Source organism: Thalia democratica, chromosome 3 (assembly GCF_965202585.1).
Source record: "Thalia democratica chromosome 3, ktThaDemo2.hap1.1, whole genome shotgun sequence".
NCBI lineage: Eukaryota > Metazoa > Chordata > Thaliacea > Salpida > Salpidae > Thalia > Thalia democratica.
Window position 1 is genome coordinate 47,565,031 of NC_139167.1, and position 18,215 is coordinate 47,583,245.

Below are 18,215 nucleotides of genomic sequence, written 5' to 3' on the forward strand. Positions count from 1 at the left end.
TCATGGAGTTTTCCATTTGATTTTAGATTTAATTTGCATTGTTTAACTTAAAAAAGTTACACAAACTTCAAAACTTTTAATATCGGTTTTAAAATTAAGCAGAAATATTACAAATAAAAGTAAGCTAATAAAATTTATAAAATTTTATATGAATTTTTTTGTTGCAATTTGTAAAAAGCTAGTATTTTAAGTTTCTGCTTAATCTCAGTGTTTAGTATTTTTAATTATGTTTATTGATTGTAGTTTAATAAGTAATAAGTTTTCAATCTATACCAAAATGGATTTTACTGAACCAATGACTTTGGGGTCACCTTACAGTAGTCCAAAACAAAGTAACTCTCCACCTCAAACTGGCCTGCAATCTTCAAAAATGCTACCTAGTTATTTGATTGGAGATACAACCTTACCTTCAAAAAGCCCAAAAAGTAATCATTTATTCAGCTCACCAAGATCTACTGAACATACTTCACCACATTTCAGGTTATTATCGTAATAAATATTTTTTTTTGAACTATTTAAAATAGTCAATGTTACTTACTCAAACATAAAAAAATAGAAACATGACTAGTTTTAAACTTATACTCTAACTTGTTAAATATAATTTAACATATAATGACAAGTTTTAAGTTGTTTATAATGAAATAAGTTTGAAGCATAGATTTAAATTTACGGTTTTAGATAAAAAAATTATTGGTAGGCTATATAAAAATTAATTATATTTGTTTACGTTTGTTAATGTAAAAATGTAATAACTAAATGTCTTAAAAGATCTAAAACTGTTACAGGTCTATAACAAACAAAGATCCAGCCAATAAGTTTACCAGCCAAACAAAAATACATGCACCACCAGTCAAATCTCTTGCAGAAAATTTTGAAGAAATAAAATCAAGTCCGAGAATGCATACCAGCCTGAACAATACATCATTGTCCCTCAACCAATCTAATTACATAAATAAAAATAGGTATTAGTAGTTGAATCAATATTTGAATTGTTTTATACGATATTTTTGAATCGTATTATTTAGATATTGTAAATCTTAACTAAATATTTTTTTTTAGAAATGATAAAATTTCATTCATAACTTTTATTTCTACTATTTTAGTCATTATCTGTAATACCTCTTTTTTTATTTTAGAAAATTACAGTACTTTAAAAATTAACAACAGGAGCAATGTGTTGGCCAATTTTTTTTTATCAAGTCATTGGCCTTGACTCATTTGTTTACAATCTTATTATCAAAAAAATAAATTCTTATATAATTTTGTAGAATAACCAATAGTACACATATTTTTGTGTGCTTAATATGGTTCAAGACAGGCTTTCCGCCAAGTTTTGAAACTAACACTAGATATTCTGGAGTTGCAGATGAACAGCAAATAAAGTCTTAAGTGTTTTTTATAATAGTTTTTTAGTAATCTTGGTACAAGGGGGCCATAGCTTTTTTATTTTCTCTAAAGGGAGCTATTTGAAAAAAAAATTTGGGAAACCCCGTTTTAAAAGATAACACCTAAAGTTTACTAGTAGGTATTTTACTCTTAATAGTTTTTGTTTGATTTAATAATTAATAATAGTCTGTTAAAATCGAAATAGTTTTATAAAGAAAAAGAAATTAAATCTTTAACAACTTTAGTATAAATAAGCCTTAAAGTTTATAATTAAACTAATTTCAAAATTTTTACCTATCAAACTTATTATTTTGAGGTGTAATATTACTATGTTAATTTTGTACAGAACAATTCTAAGTTCACAATCATCACCTACTCAAATTGACCCATTTTACACTCAAGGAGAACAGCTTAAAAATGAATCTCAGTTAGATGACACCTGGGTCACAATATTTGGATTTCCTGCAATGTCTGCTTCATATGTCTTGCAAAAGTTTTCGCATTTTGGTACCATTATATGCCACAAAAATGCTAAATCAGATGGTAATTATATGCATGTCAAGTATGAAAGTTCCATTCAAGCAAAAAAAGCTTTGAGTAGAAATGGAAAAATACTTTCTGGAAATATAATGATTGGTTAGAATTAGTAAATTTACAGTTTATGAAAGTAATTAAACATTAAAAGTTTTGACAAGTAACACTAGTGAATAATATGTTTTATAATAGATAAATAGATTTTTATGTATGTTGAGTTTAATTTTTGATTTTATGATTGTTCACAAAATAATTTTTTGTTAACCATAATATAGGGGTAAGAGTACAGTACATTTGTTGATCTTATTGTAAAATTTACATGCAAACATATGATTCAGATGTGTTTTGGTTTAATTAAGAAAAGTTTACAAAAAAAAAGAATTAATTGCACCCCAAAAATCACATATTATTTTATCATTTCGAATTAAATAGTAATAAAATTACTTGTACATGTCCTATTCTTATAATTTATATCTTAAGTGAAAGCTAATAATTAAAGGCATACATTTGAAAACACCTAAACTTTTTTTGATATATCATGACGTCATAATCACACAAAATATGCAAATTTTTTTTCTGTAAAATAATTTTTTTTTTAATATTAAAAGCAAATTCTTCTGCTGTTTTTACTTTTAGTTTCTTTGATTTTGAATGTAAAATGTGTGGAGTCAGTTAACCAGAAAGATATTACTAATGTAAAGTAATTTCAATTGCATGTTTATGTAGATATGAAACAGAAATGACTTTCAGCTATTACATATTATGATTGTTGAGAGCACCTGACTAGGTTTAAAAGAATTAAACATATATTTTATAAGAACTGCATGTAAATATATTGAAACTGGTGTAATTTTATTGTTTAAATATAAAGAGATTTTATTTAATCAAACAATAATTATTTGGTCCTTTTAAGTTAGGTTAAATAATGTTATTGTTTTCGCATTACTATTGGTCGTAGTTTTTAAAGTATTTTACATTTATCAGGGTTCGTGCGCGTCAGGCTAAATCAGTTTTTTTATTTAAAAATTTAAGAATCTCAGTTTTTCTCAGTTCAAATGCTTGAAATTTTTTCATAAAAAAAAAAGAGAAATCTTTTTAAGATCAAATTGAGATGTTAATTTATTTCTAAATAAAGGTTTCGTTATTAAGGACAAAATCAGTCAGTATTTATATATAATGCTTAAAACCTTTTATTGAGTCTCTAAAATATTTTTTAGAATATTCGTTGTTTTGTTTTGAGTACATTATATACGTCATAATTATGAAAGTTCATTAAAAAAATACAACTTAAACATTACTGTTTAGTTCAAAAACTTAGCTGTTTGTTTGAATTTTAATACTTTGTAAGCGTTTAATTTTGAATTTTAATAAAACACGACAATGCACGTTGTTTTATTATAAATCTTCTGGTTATAATGTTTTTATTGTGCTTAATTAAATTGAACAATAATTTAAATAATTTTTACACTAGAAATAGATTAGATATAACACTTCTTTCAAAACTTATCACTGGATTTGTTATGTTAATGTCATAGGGGGTTTTATCACCTTTTTCACAATATAGTCTTATTTTATTGAGTTTTAACTAAGCTATGAGTTACTTTTTACATATTTTTAAAGCTCAAAATATTTATGGGTTAAAGCTTGTTGAAGTCGGAGACTACAATAGTACTAATCAAGACCCCCAATACCTAAAATGACTTCCAAAGGGGATTTTCTTTATTTTTTAAAAATGTCAGGCTAAATTGGTCTCAGTCAGTCTAAATGAAAAAAATTTCGCGCACGAACCCTGATTTATAATAATTAAAACTTAATTTGTAAGTTTTTTTTAAATATTTTAGTTCTCTAATTTAAAAGCTTTGTATCAAATCCCCTTTAGCTTTAAACTCATAGCAGTTTATTATTATATTACTTTATATTAGGGGTGGGCAACGTTTTTCAATCAACGGGCCGGATCTGAAAATATTTAGTCTTTTGCGGGCCAGAGCATTTTGAATTAGTTATCTACTAGATCCAGTGTCCGGATCTAGTAGAATAATGACTTTTTAGATCCAATTCGGACTGGATACTAATTTTAAGTTGAGATCTGGATCTGGTCGGATTCTAATTGAAATATAAGTTTTGGATCCTACTGGAATCTAGTTATATTGATACAGTGGATCACTTTATTGAATCCTTAAAATTCACAAATCTTTCTCAAATCTGACAACTTAAGATATATATTAAGACATGTCAGATGCCAAAACAATGTCTATAAGTATAATTGACACTGTAATTGACAAAGGTACGTATGTAAAGTATCGTACTTAAAAAACACTTTGCTTGGGGTAATTTGACAATACGATATTCCAACTAAGTTAGAACAACACAAAATATTAGGACAAAATGGTATATTTATATGTACACATTAATTTACAAATTAATTTTAAAGCATGTTTTTAAAGTCAAATTCTTACAGTTTTGATTTGTAAATATGTATAAAAAATTTGTAATATTGACCCTTCGCGAGCCTGTCACTTTGCTTGCGGGCCGGTCATTTTAATTTGCGGGCCGGATCCCATTAAAGTTTAAAAAATGGTTGGGGGCCGGTCATTTTCACTCTGCGGGCCGGATCCGGCCCGCGGAACATACGTTGCCCACCCCTACTTTATATAAATGCTATTTACAAGACTTAGCTCTTAGCAAGGTATAAACTTTTATCTATATAATATACAAAAGCTTGTACCTTACTAAGAGCTTTGAGTTGATATTAAATATTATTTAATATATTGTTAAAGAAAAAAAAATACCTAAAGCATATTCATAGTATAAAAATATTATTAGATATCTGAGTTAATAGTTGTTGTGATTTAATTTTTTGTTAAAATGGTACTATATTGTTTCTAAGGACACCTTTATTTTTAATTTCTGTCGTAATTGCTTCACGTAAACGATTTTAAGGTAATCATTTACTACTATTAACAAGTTTCATTTTTCTTAAGTTTTTGATAGAATATATCCTTTAACAAATTCTTTGGTCCAATTTGCTATTGATATCTTTAGCATTTGTTGTACGCCCAAAATAAAAAAAATGCAAGATTGTGTTTCTGCATATTCAGAAGCCCTCTACTTACAGTGGACTAAATTATTAGTGAAGGATATGTTCTATCAAAACCCAGGTAAAACGAAACTTATCAATAGTATTAAATTATAACTATAATAAAGTGTACCTGAAGCATTTCCGAAAGAAATTAACTAGAAAGGTGTCCTAAAAAAATGTAGTACCATTTTAACAAAAAAAAAAACACAACAACTATTAAGTCGGATATCTAATAATATTTTTCTACTAAGAATATGCTATAGTTTTTTTTTTCTTAACAATAAATTAAATGATATTTAATATCAACTTAATACCTAGTAAAATGTAATTCTACCAGGATTATAATATAGCTCTTAGCAAGGTATAAGCTTTTATATATTATATAGATAATTGTTTATACCTTGCTATAAGTTAAGTCTTGTATATAGCAGCTATATAAAGTAAATCTAATAATAAACTGCTATGATTTTAAAACTAAAAGAGATTTTATACAAAGCTTTTAAAGTAGTGAGTTAAAACATTTAAAAAACCTTACAAATTTATTATTAATTAATGAAAATGTAAAGTACATTGAAAACTTGTACTATTAGTAATTTAAAAACCATAACATACTTAAACCTAACTTGAAAGTTAACTAAATAGGAATAATCAATTATTGTTTGATTAAATACAGGGTTGCCGAAAAGTCTGAAAAAACCTGGAATTTGACAAGTTATGCTAAAAAACCTGGAAAAACATAATTTGAATAAAAATCAATAAAAATCCAGGAATTCTAAACAATTTTAACATGTAAAGTAGTAAAATTTCGATTCGAATTTGACAAGTTATGCTAAAAAACCTGGAAAAACATATAATTTGAATAAAAATCAATAAAAATCCAGGAATTCTAAACAATTTTTACATGTAAGGTAGTAAAATTTCGATTCGACAAAAAAATTAATTGTATAGATAAAAAATTGTCATTATCAAAATTTTTTATAAAGAAACACATTCACAGTAGCTTTACACTAGCTTTTCAATGTTTTTATACTTTTTAACACAGTGTTTTACCTTAAACTTAACTTTAAACTAAAGTAGACCCGAAAGCGTGTACTTTTAAAAAGCTGGACGAACTTTTGAAAATCTGGAGAAAATTTGGTAACTCAGTAAATAATAACTCTTTATATCAAAACAATAAAATTACACCAGTTTTCATATATTTACATGCAGTTATTTTAATGTATAGGTTTAATTCTTTTACACTTTGTCAGGTGCTCTCAACAATAATAATACTTAACAGCTGAAAGTGATTTAGAATGTATTTTATATCTACTTCAACATGTTATTGAAATAGCATTACATTAGTAATATCTTTCTGGTTAACTAACTCCACACATTTGACATTAAAAATCAAAGAAACTAAAAATAAAAACAGCAGAAAAAATTAATATTATTTAATAGAAAATTAGAAAAAAGTACAACTTTACAAAAAGTATTAATACTGTGTGTTAATATGAAGTAATAATATATCAAAAGCAGTCGAAATATACTTAAATGAATTCATGTAGTTATAAGCTTTTTAAGTTAATTTTAAGATATAAATTATAAGTCTAGGACATGTACAATAAACGTCATTACTTTTAAAGTTAAAAAGTCAAACAAATGTGTGATTTTTGGAAGTCAAATCAGTTTTGGGGAGTGTATAATTTTTTATGAATTTTTTTTATAAATTTTTTTAATGAAGCCAAAACACATCCGAATCATATGTTTTCATGTTTCAGCAAACATCACCCAAGTACTCCCTACCCCAAATAATATCCAACTTTTATAAATACCTATTAAGACAAAATACAAGTTTTATACACAATATCATTGATAAGTAGTGAGGTTATTCTTTTATAATTTGCCAAATGAAAATTTATTAGAAAATTACACCTATTTCTTATTACATATCCTAACTAAACAAATTTTTTTTCTAAGCAAATTACTTTTGATTTTTTTTATTATAAATCATATAGGCGTTACCCCCTGTATTGAATTAGCTGAAATAGAAAGAACGAAGCAAAATTTAGAAGTGTCATTTGATATGTCAACTCACTCTGTTTCGTCACCCCATAATCTAAAACAGTCAATTAGACCACTTACTTCTGCTTACAGAACAGCTGTAGACGAAAACAAAGTGGGTAACAATGTTTGCACGCCACAGAAAAGTACAGGAATTATGTCTAAGGCTTTTGACTACATGTTTGGATAAGGGAAAAGACTAATGAAGAGTTTTTTTATTATTGACTTTTCATTTCAGTATTAACATTAGAAATATAAAAATGAGTAGTGTCTAATATCGTCTTGTTTTATAAGTTATGTTTGTACTTTTTTAAGTTTAAACTTTGAAAGTAGTTTGACATATTTTGTCAGTATTTTTTAAAAGTTGTTTTTTCTGATGCATTAAAAACACTAAAAACTTGACAGTTACTTTTACTTAATGGATGTTTTTCTGTTAGTAATACTTTTAAACCAACTTTTGCTAAGATTTATTTATTAGCTTTTCTTTTTTTATAAACGAAATTGAATGTAAATTCTGAATCTATAAAAGAAATTGATTGTTTTTGGTTGTATTTCACCTTAACAATATTCACTTTCAAAGAATTAAATAGTATGTAATAAATTATAGCCGAAATAATTTTAGTTTATAACTTATTTACACTTGTTCAGTGTTTTTATTTTAGTACCATAACAATTATTTCAAATCTTTGTATTTATTTCCTTTTATTATTAATCTATAACAAAAACCTATGAAATTTTATTAACGAATGATTAGACTTTATACCAAGGTTTATTAACATAGATGTTTTAAGTAGAATATGTCAAAATGTCACTCAATTTTTTAAAGAGCGAACAAATTTTATAATGGTGCTATAAGTATTTAATAATATTAATTTAAGTGTTAAAACAGGTCAATGTTCAAAAAATAATTTTTAAATACTCTCAACATGAATAATTATTTTAATTTAAAAGAAGGAGAAGAAATAGAAATAGAGCTTGGAGATTCTTTTAATCCAAAAAGTAGAAATTATTTTCATAATGTCAGGTGTAAGTTGAATTTGTTATATCTTTAAATTTGTTTTATTATATAGTTTCTACTTGAGTATTTTAATAATTATGTTAAAAATAAATTAAAATCAAGATAGTACAAACTACTTTTCAATTTTAAGTTTTTGTACAGTGTCTTATATCACTGAGTCCAGGGTTGCCAAAAAACCTTTAATCCTTGAAAAACCTGAAACCCTACAATTTAGATAAAAAACATGGAATTTGAGAAATTTCTAAAAAACATGGAGTTTTAAAGAGATTTTACATGTAAATTAACTATCTAAATCTAAATTTAGATAAAAAATCTAGCACAATGAAATATAATATTTATTGTAAAAAAAGGTATAAAAAAACACAATTAAATTCACTTATCAGTATTTTTTCAATGTTGTTATACTATTTAAGACAGTGTTTTACTTAAACTTAATTTTGTACTAAATTCGGACCAACAAAGTTGTTCTTCAAAAACCTGGAAAAAATTAAAAAGCCTGGAAAAAAATTCAAAAATTTTTGGCAACCCTATGAGTCTAACTTAAGCTAGTTAGTTTTTTTTTCAAAGTTATTTAAAGAGTTATGGTTTGATTTTTTAGAGGCTAATTTGAAGTTTTTTTTTTCAAAATTAGGGTATACTGAACTTCTCTTTTATCAAACTTGGATTTTTTTTAGTTTAAAAAGAAATGACTTAAGTTATGTGTATAAGTATATCATTTTTGACACACTAGTGCACATCAGGTTACCAAAAACTTCACCTGATTCTTGCAAAAACTAAGTTTGACAATTTCAGTTGAAAAACATAAAATTTGAGAAATTTTGAAATAAACTTTCAAAAACTTGGAATTTAGAACAAAAATCATCAGAAAACCTGTAGTTTTAAAGATTTTTTCCATGTAAAGTAATGCAATTTTGATTAAAGACGAAAATCTATTTTTTCAGGAATGCCATAAATCTGGAATCCTGAAAAAATATGGAATTTGACAATTTAGGCTAAAAAAAACCTGGAATTTGAATTTTTTTTTAAAAAACAAACTTTAATTTGTAAGAAAAATCACTAAAAAACTGGAATTTAAAACAATTTTAGCATGTTAAGTAGTAAAATTTCGATTTGACACAAAAATCTATCGTATAGACAACTTATTTTTGTCATCATTAATTATTTTTTTAATAATAAACACATTTAGATAGCTTTAAGATAACTTTTCATTGTCGTTGTACTATTTAGCACAGTTTTTTACATTAGCTTAAACTTAAAAAAAGACCCTAAAACGTGTACTTTTTTAAACCTGGAAGAAAATTTGCCAAAAACATTTGGCAATCCTGCATTTAGGAAAAACAATCAATAATCTTTTTTTAATTTAAGAACGTATTTTAAAGTAGCTTTACAGTATTTTTTAATGTTGTTATACTACTTAAGACAGGTTTTTACCATAAATTTAACTTTATACTAAAAATAAACTAAAAAAATTGTTCTTTATAAACCTGGAAGAAATTTAGAAAACTAAAAGAATTCAAAAATCTATTAGCAACTCTAGAAAATGTATCTTAACTATTTGAACTTTGTTTTTTAGTTGTTGTTCATTTTATAGTATTAAAACAAACTTTAATTTAATTTTTCACTTGGTAATGCTGAGTTATACATCTTATCAAATAATTATTATTTTTTATTTTTAAATCTTTGTTAACTTACTCAATCTTACTTAGGGTAATTGGTAGTATTACTGCTAGATTTTGTTGACTCAGGCTAGGTTTGCTTCGAAAAGTGTCAACCCTATCTTATTAAAGTATTTGAAATGTTTAAAAGTAACACCAAAACTTTAAACAAACCTTGGTTTTTAGGTGTTTTTTTACAATATAGTTAGTTTAATGAAAGCTTTAATTAGATACTTTATTTTTTATGATGATTAATAAAATAGAACTACCAAGTGAAAAATACTTTTTGTTTGAAAAGTATTTAAACTAGTACGTCTAAACATTTTTTTATGACAAATTAAGTACATTCGCTAATAAAGAACATTTTGAAATAAGTTTTATGCTTATAAAAAATTGAATAAAAATGTTTAAATGTAATTATCAAACAACAGACTACAAAATTCCACAGTAAGATAATGTTTAACTATTAGCAAGATATAAAGTCCATCATGATTTTTACATAAGTGTAATAGACATCAAAATATTTAGCATAAAATGTTAGAGTTATAAGATTTGCAAATAGTATTTTACAGTCGATTTCAAACCTGCTAGTATAGACCAAAAGAAAATGGCAACAGTTGATGTGACAGATATGGTAGTTGAGTTGACATTTCCACACAAAGATGAAGGAAAAGAAACCAAATTTAAGTAAGAAATAGAGAGTAATTGATATTAAATATTCATAAGCAATAATGATGTTATTGATTAACATTTTATCGAAGTATTTCTTTAAACAAGGTTTTCCAATTTTTTTCAATAAACGACCCAATTTTATAGTTTTAAAAAACTATCTCTTTAATAGCCTATTAATAATAACCTATTTACTTTTTCGTCTCCATACTTATCGACGTCCCCTACTATTTAAAATCACGCATAATGAAATGACATTGCCCATTTTGATAAACCCTGTCTTTAATTTATTTAGTCTGTTGAACTTTCAAAACTTATTGGTAGGTAGGTTTTAAGTTTAACAGTTATAAACAAGTGTGAAAATAAAAGTACTTTTTTTAGACATTTGATTGTTTAGTTATAGATCACAAATTTTTTTTTAAATCATCAACTTACTTTTAACAAACTCGATCAAATGTTTCTTAATGAGCTATCACAACTTTTATAACATCATGCATTTTTACCATTCTATTACCTATTGCTCATAAGACAGGGTTGCCACTTTACATGGAAAAACCTGGAATTTGAGAAATTTTGAAAAAAACATGAAATTTTAAACAATTTTCACATGTTAAGTAGAAAATTTTTAAATTGACACAAAAATCTACCATTAACATAAAAATTTATTGTCATCATCTAACATTTTTTTATTAAAAAACACATTTGAAGTAGCTTTACAGTATCTTTTCAATGTTTTTGTTCTAAAAGTCAGTGGCAACCGTGATAAGATCCCAAGTTTTTATTTAAAAAAGTCATCTAAGCAACTTATTCACAATACTATGTATACTTTTGCTGTTAAGGTTGATGCTGTTGCTTTTAAAAGTAAAACAGTAAAAGAAATATTATTTTACTTATAGAAAAACTTAATAATTTGAATGCTAAAAACTTACATATCTATTCTTCGAAATTATTAGTAATATTTTAAGAATAATATAATCGATAAAATATTATATTCTGTGATTTTTAGTTTTAAAGTGTATCCTTCCGTGAAAAATTTATCATATTGTTACAAAATTAGACCCTACGGTAGTATAAGCACACTTTATACTATAATAAGTTTAATCAAATGATTTTAATGCTAGAATCAGAATCAAGGCTTACTAAATAAATCATTTCTGGCACAAGATAATAAAACTTTTTTCTCAACACAAACATATTTCAACTATTTTCATCAAACTGCATAGAAATAAATTTCAACTTACATAGCTTTCTAATACAATCAAAGACAAAAGAGAGTTTATTAAAGTTAGATCAAGCGCAAACAATTAATCAACATAAAATGTAACACAGTTAAATTGGTATACAGAAAAATAGCTTAATTAAATGGAAAAAACTGAGAAATAGAACTTTTTTTGTTTTCATCATGTTGGCTTGTAAATATGAATAAGTATAGCCTTAATTTTAACCAGGCTAAAAACAACAGAACACTTTCTTTATGTACTAAAACTTGCTGCACTGTAATTCTTTATGCAAACTAAATTTTTATTCAAGATCTCTGCTTTTAGTAATTTTTTCATAGCATTCTCAGTTGTGATACAAACGAACTTTGGATGATTGTTGATATGATTCAAAACATATTTTGGAATATGTTCCCTGATTTTCATTGCTAAGTATCTGGAGGTTTGACCTATAAAACTGTTTTAGCAGCATGGTTTGAAAAACTCAGTTTGTGTAAAGAGTTGAAGTGAATCAAGTTTTAGTACACAAGAAAAGTTAATTAGCAGTTCTATCTTTAACATATATTATTTATTTTATCTTATTATTTTAATTTTGTTATCTGTAAGTTCTTAGTAGAATTATATTTTTCATCTTGATTTTTTTATTAATTATGTTTTATTTTATTTTTTTTTTTTTATTCATAGTGCTAAAAAATAAATATTAGGGGTACTTCAAAAAAAATATCAAAAGAATGTGTATTGATCTGTGATAATGCAACTGGAAAATGGACACTAGAAACTATCAGTACTTTAACTCCTGCAAAATATATGAGGTATGCTTTAAATAGAAAGTTTAGAATATTAAATAATAAAAAGTCTTTATTTTATGTAAATATACCTTAATTTTAGCTAAACCTATTTATTAAACCAATAAGCTTTAGTGTACTTATATATGAGTATATAAATACTGATTTTATTAATATTATTTTATTTCGCTTTTATCGCCTTTTTAAGTTTTAATTTATATGTTTTACCACTGATTATTTTATAGAATCTACTAAAACTTATTTAAGAAATTTAACAGCAATTTTAATATTTTATCTTTAAATTTACTAAAAATAAATATTTGTAGCATTTAAATAGTTACATTTTATCAATATTTTTATCATAATGACGTTCCGTTGTTAACAATATTTTTTGTTTGTTAAATTCCGAAAAGTTAAATTAGTTAAGAATAGCTTTGTTACAAACGACTTGACATTTTTTCTCAGAATTGGAGATACAAATCCTGTTGAAAAAGTAAGTCCACAACCAACACAAAATAACAAAGTATCTCCCCAGAATAAGCCAAAAATAGGAACGACTCCAGTGATCAATTCTTCTATAAAACAGCATGCTGTACAACATGTAAGTGGCCAACTGTTAACAAAATTACTTTGTTATGTGTTTTTAAGTAAAACTTAATAATGATTTACCATTTCTTTATCAGCAAGAAAGCAAGTTGTCAGCTGACAGTGATGTTGATGAAGATGATGCAAATGCTGACGACATATCAAAAGAAATTCTACAAACTATTAGTAAGTTACTTATGTTTATATGATGCGAACAAACTAGCTTATAGCTTTTGTTTATTTAATATTCATATAAAATATGATCAATAAATTTTTAATCAATTTAGATGATTCGGATTCAGAGTCAAGTGACAGCAGTGATTCTGACTCATCGTCCTCATCTTCTTCAGACAATGAGCAGCAATTCAGCAACGTTTCAAATACAAACAATGGCATTCACCAAAATCCAGGTTTGTTTTATGTTTGAATGATTTTCAACAAATGAATTTGACGTATATAGAGTATTTTTTTCGTCTTGACTTTACTCTTGATTTTTTTTCAGTTCCTGCACCTGTTACATCGTCAAATTCACAATCAAACTTGCTAGATGATTTATATATGTCATCAGATGATTCAGACTAATACTTTTCGTTTTATTGTCTTTCTAATGTTACTCATTTAGTTGAATTATTTATAATGATCTTTTGCCTTAATTTTTTACTAAGAGCCCTTGATTATACATATTTTGCAAAGCATATAGTGGCCTATGTAATATTTTAACTATAAAGTATTTAGGTATTTTAAATTTGTCTTACTTAAAGTAAAATATAGAAATGTTTAAGTGTTTATTATCATATAGTTAAATTAAAATAGAATTTTTTAATGTTAAAAATGTTTGTGCCGAAATATAGATTAAAATTTTTAACTGATTCTTTGTCAACAAAGTTTATGAAATTTTAATAAAGAGTAATTTTTAGAGTTACAGCCTGTTTTACTTTCATCTTTTTAAAAACAAAGTTTAGTAACCATATTTTTAAAGAAATATCAGATAAAAATTGATCTTAGACGCATAATTTACTTTCTAGTTAATATATTTTTTGAAGTCAAAATCATCTAATTTTTACAAACTTAAAAAACAGCTACATTTTAAAAGCTCAACAATAGTATTTTTATGCTATTATTTAATGATGCAAATGTTTTAAAGTTTGTATTCTAATTAAGTATTATGGGTGTTTCATAAAATAATTATGTACTAATTATAATGTTTCACACAATACTAAAATTTGTTTAAGTTTTATATGGCTGTGTCAAGGGCTCGTACATTTAAAAAAATAATTCACTTTGTTTTTTATTTGAAATAAATATTAACATAGATACTTGGTTTAGTTATTGTAGACAACATAAAAATGAACATAAATATATTGTTTGTCGATATAAAATATTTAACAGTATATTCTTTTCTATTGAAAGAAACTATACTAACAGTGTTTTGTAAGTAAAGTTGTAATCAGGTGTTTTTGATTTAGCAAGATTTGTTATCTTATAAGATATGTTTGAGATTATTATCAATCTTTTATGATAAAGACGATTACATTCCGTAGTAAAACTTATTATAAATTGTACTAATGATACTTTCATAGCACTTTTTTGCTGAAATAAAAAAGTTTTTTCTATATATCATATTTTAATTTAAAACAGTTAACTGCATATAAGTAGATTAGCTTAAATATTTTTTAGTTTAACTTCTGTTGAGGGTAAAATTGTAGGTCAAGCATTAAAAATGATACCGGAGTGAAAATTTGTTTGAAACTCCAGCTTTAAGTGCATAAAAGTTAAAAAACTTAATTACTAAGTTTAAAATCGTGCATTTAAAACTTCAATACCATATCAGTCACTTAACAAGCAATTTTTTTTTGCATTGATAAAGATTAGGCTTTAAACTTTAAAATGCAATTTTACATGCAATTAGTTTTGGTTGTTGTGGTTCTGAATTATTACTTAACTACTTTTTACGCACTAAAGTAATTAAAATGTTTAACTAATCATTCACTGTTGTACAGCAAGTTACATTGGATTAACGACAAGACATCTAAGGAAAAGAGCATGTACCAAAAAATGTAGAGATTTTTTGCTTTTTAGATTTGAAGGATGGGTTACATGACAATTCAAATTCCGACAATTCAAACTCTTAAAAAAACAGTTAAAGAACTATTTCCAAAAAAGTAATATAGGTTTGAAAAAAAAAAGTACATATGTAGATCTTATTAATACCTACAAGCCACTTTTTATTTTTCGGAAAATATTAAACATTTTCAAAGATATTTTAAAATTACTAAAAATAACTACTATGTTTTTTAATTTATTTAAGCTATATTTCAAAAAACATTTAATGTTTTACTAAAAGAAAAAAATGTCTTGTAGATATTATTAAGACCGACATATATACTTTTTATATTTGACAAAAATACATTACTTTTATAGTTGTGGCCCTTAAAATATTTTTTTAAGAATTTGAATTGTCCGAATTTGAATAGTCGTGCACTCTGAAGCATGATATACCGGTCAAGGTTTTAAACGTTCATCTATTGCAGAACATCTACTTAATAATTCAACTTGTGCAAACAGTTATATTATAAATAGATTTAAAGTTATTAAAACTTGTAGTAATGTTTTCGATTTGATTAAACTAGAAGCCATTTGTATTTTATTAAAGAAACCTGTTTTATGTAAGCAAAACGACTTTGACTATACTGTTTCTTTATTTTCGTAATACTTAATAAGGATTGTTTTCATTTAAGTTTATTTTTACTGTAGATCAATTATAACGTAAGTGATCTTATTTGATGTTAACTGTTAATAATTGCTTTTGTCTTTTATTAATCTCTTGGTTACTACATAAGTTTGTAAAATCTTATTACTTGTTAGCTTTGTACTCTACTGATGAGAACTACTCGAAATATATTTAGTGTTTTAAAAAATTGTATGTCTTGTGTCACTTGTTGTATAATCCGCAAAAATGTTAATATTTTACAACAATATCAGTTAAAGTTTTCAGATTCTAGTTTATTTTTCTAAACTTAGCAAACTAGTTGTAAACGCTGTAACAAAATTTTGGTAATAACAAAAATACTTACTATTAGCATAAACTAGGTTGTTTAAAGCTTAGATATAATTAAAAGCTGGGATATAACTTCTAGAAAAACACTATTTGTGCTTTAGTTTTAGTTTTTAGGCTCCGAAATCGTTAGTTATTAAAACGTTTTGAGTTGTAAGTATTTTATTAGCTTTATTTATTTTAAAAGCTTTATAAATCTTTTACTAATAAAATACTTACAACTCGAAGCGTTTTAATAATCAACGACTTCAGGTTTCAGAGCCTAAAAACTGAAATTAAAAACTAAAGCACGGATAGTGCTTTTCTAAAAGTTTATAGTGAAGATTTTGTACAAAACTGTAATCTTTTACACATTAGAGTGTGACATAAAAGTATCATATTATTTATTAAAAAAAAATTATTGTATTTTCAGAGTATATTTTTAAATAAATCTCCTACTTGTTTTATTATAGTCTAGATGTCAAGGAGAGTAGTTTTAATACCTGTCTACAAAACTTTGTATATCGCTTAGATTTGAAGTAATATGCGATTTTGTTTCACAATATAATTATATTTAAGTAAACAAACGTCACGTTTATAAGTCTTATTTTCTCACTTTTATCACATTTCTAGACTTCAAAAGTATACCTATAATAGCATGATAATTATCAAGAAAACAATATACACCCAGTTACATTAGCATAGTTATATAAAAATAAATTAAACCTTCAAGTACAAAACTGTTTTAATCTACAAGGAAATTGTATCTAAATGGATTTAACAGAATTTCAACTGTTTGTGGTAAAAACGCTTGTACAAGTTACCAAAAACTAGCATAATTTACATTAAACTCGAGATGGGTCAGTTCTTTACAAAGAAATTTTTGCACGAATGGTTACTTTTGCACGAGAATTAAAAAAAACTGCTGACCAAGGGTAAGGGGTAACAGTAATAGTTAATAAAATAAATAAAAACTAAATAAGTATAATAAAAAAAACACCCAGGGTTACAGGTAACAGAGATAGTAAAAAAAAATATAGAAATTAATTAAACAAATTAATAAAACCAACTAAGGGTAAGGCTTAGGCCTTAGAGATAAGAATAATAGTAAAAACAAGATATAAAGAAAAAAATTTTAGTTTGGTGCTAAACTGACGCCGTGCAAAAGTGACCCCTCGTGTAAAAGTGAAGCCGTGCAAAAATTGTCTTCGAGCAAAAGTTTTCCTTAAAAAATTTCTCACACCTGTCCCATTAAACTAGTCTAAGTGTATAAAAAACTCTAATTCGTTTAAAAAACTTAAAAAAGTTACTGATAATAAAACTTAAAAATTTAAGAAAACAATGATTATAGCAGAGTGACCAAAAGTTTTTTGAAAGTGTGTTTTGTAACAAACAAAATTCTAAATAATACAAAAAAAAACTTATGCATTTGATAGATTATTTGTACATTTTAGGTTTTTTAGTTTCAAATTTACAGAATTTATTTTGTTTTTTGGCAACCCTGTTATAGCTTAAAGTTTTAAGTAAAGCATATTTCTGTTTGTTTGTGTTAAGCATATCTAACGAAAATAAGATTATAATGTCATATAAACTAGCCTAAAATTTAGGAAAATTTCAAGTTATTCTGAGTCAGTTCGAATAATAAATTTGAACTCTCTTGAATTTCGATATTTAACTGGTCTGACTGTACGGTAACGACGGTTTCTTCTTATTTCCATTATAAATAATAATTTTAAAGCAGTTTCACTTAAATCTTACTTCTACAAAAAAGTAAAACTTTTAAGGGACCGAAAGCTTATGAACTTCTCCAATAGAAAGTTTGTTTTTTGACCAAAATGACAAAAAGGCTAAATTAGGGAGTTTAGAAATTAAACATTACATTATAAAAATGTTTTTTATTTAAAAACAATATTACAAGACCAGTATTTACATTTTTAAATATAACATCACTATCTTTGGTTTACCTCTCTCTGCTTTATTTATAAGAATCGAAACATAAGTTATTAAGATCCTTATTACCTTGTTACTTTAAGTTCGGCTTTTAAAAGCTCTTTTTTTTTAGTTCAGTATGAAACTTTTTAAGTATATAAAAAAATATTAAACTATATACTAGTTTTCTTACTGCGTGAACCCACCAAATATTTTTCTGTTGTAAACTTTACAATAAATATTTTGTATAAAATTAACAACTGTCAATCTGGTAGCCATAA

At 25.2% G+C, this 18,215-nt stretch overlaps 2 protein-coding genes across 2 annotated transcripts; both read left to right on the plus strand.

Annotated features, from left to right (window-relative positions):
• Positions 1-248: 248 nt before the first annotated feature.
• LOC145831465 (nucleoporin NUP35-like) lies at positions 249-7,918 on the plus strand. Its single transcript, XM_082938735.1, has 4 exons — positions 249-480; positions 786-962; positions 1,733-2,022; positions 6,997-7,918. Exons 1-4 carry the CDS (start codon positions 278-280, stop codon positions 7,230-7,232), a joined length of 906 nt encoding a protein of 301 aa, XP_082794861.1. The 5' UTR covers positions 249-277; the 3' UTR covers positions 7,233-7,918.
• Positions 7,919-7,925: 7 nt separating this feature from the next.
• Positions 7,926-13,881, plus strand: LOC145831466 (ell-associated factor Eaf-like). Its single transcript, XM_082938736.1, has 7 exons — positions 7,926-8,068; positions 10,288-10,402; positions 12,306-12,413; positions 12,852-12,987; positions 13,070-13,157; positions 13,259-13,381; positions 13,474-13,881. Exons 1-7 carry the CDS (start codon positions 7,969-7,971, stop codon positions 13,551-13,553), a joined length of 750 nt encoding a protein of 249 aa, XP_082794862.1. The 5' UTR covers positions 7,926-7,968; the 3' UTR covers positions 13,554-13,881.
• Positions 13,882-18,215: the final 4,334 nt, after the last annotated feature.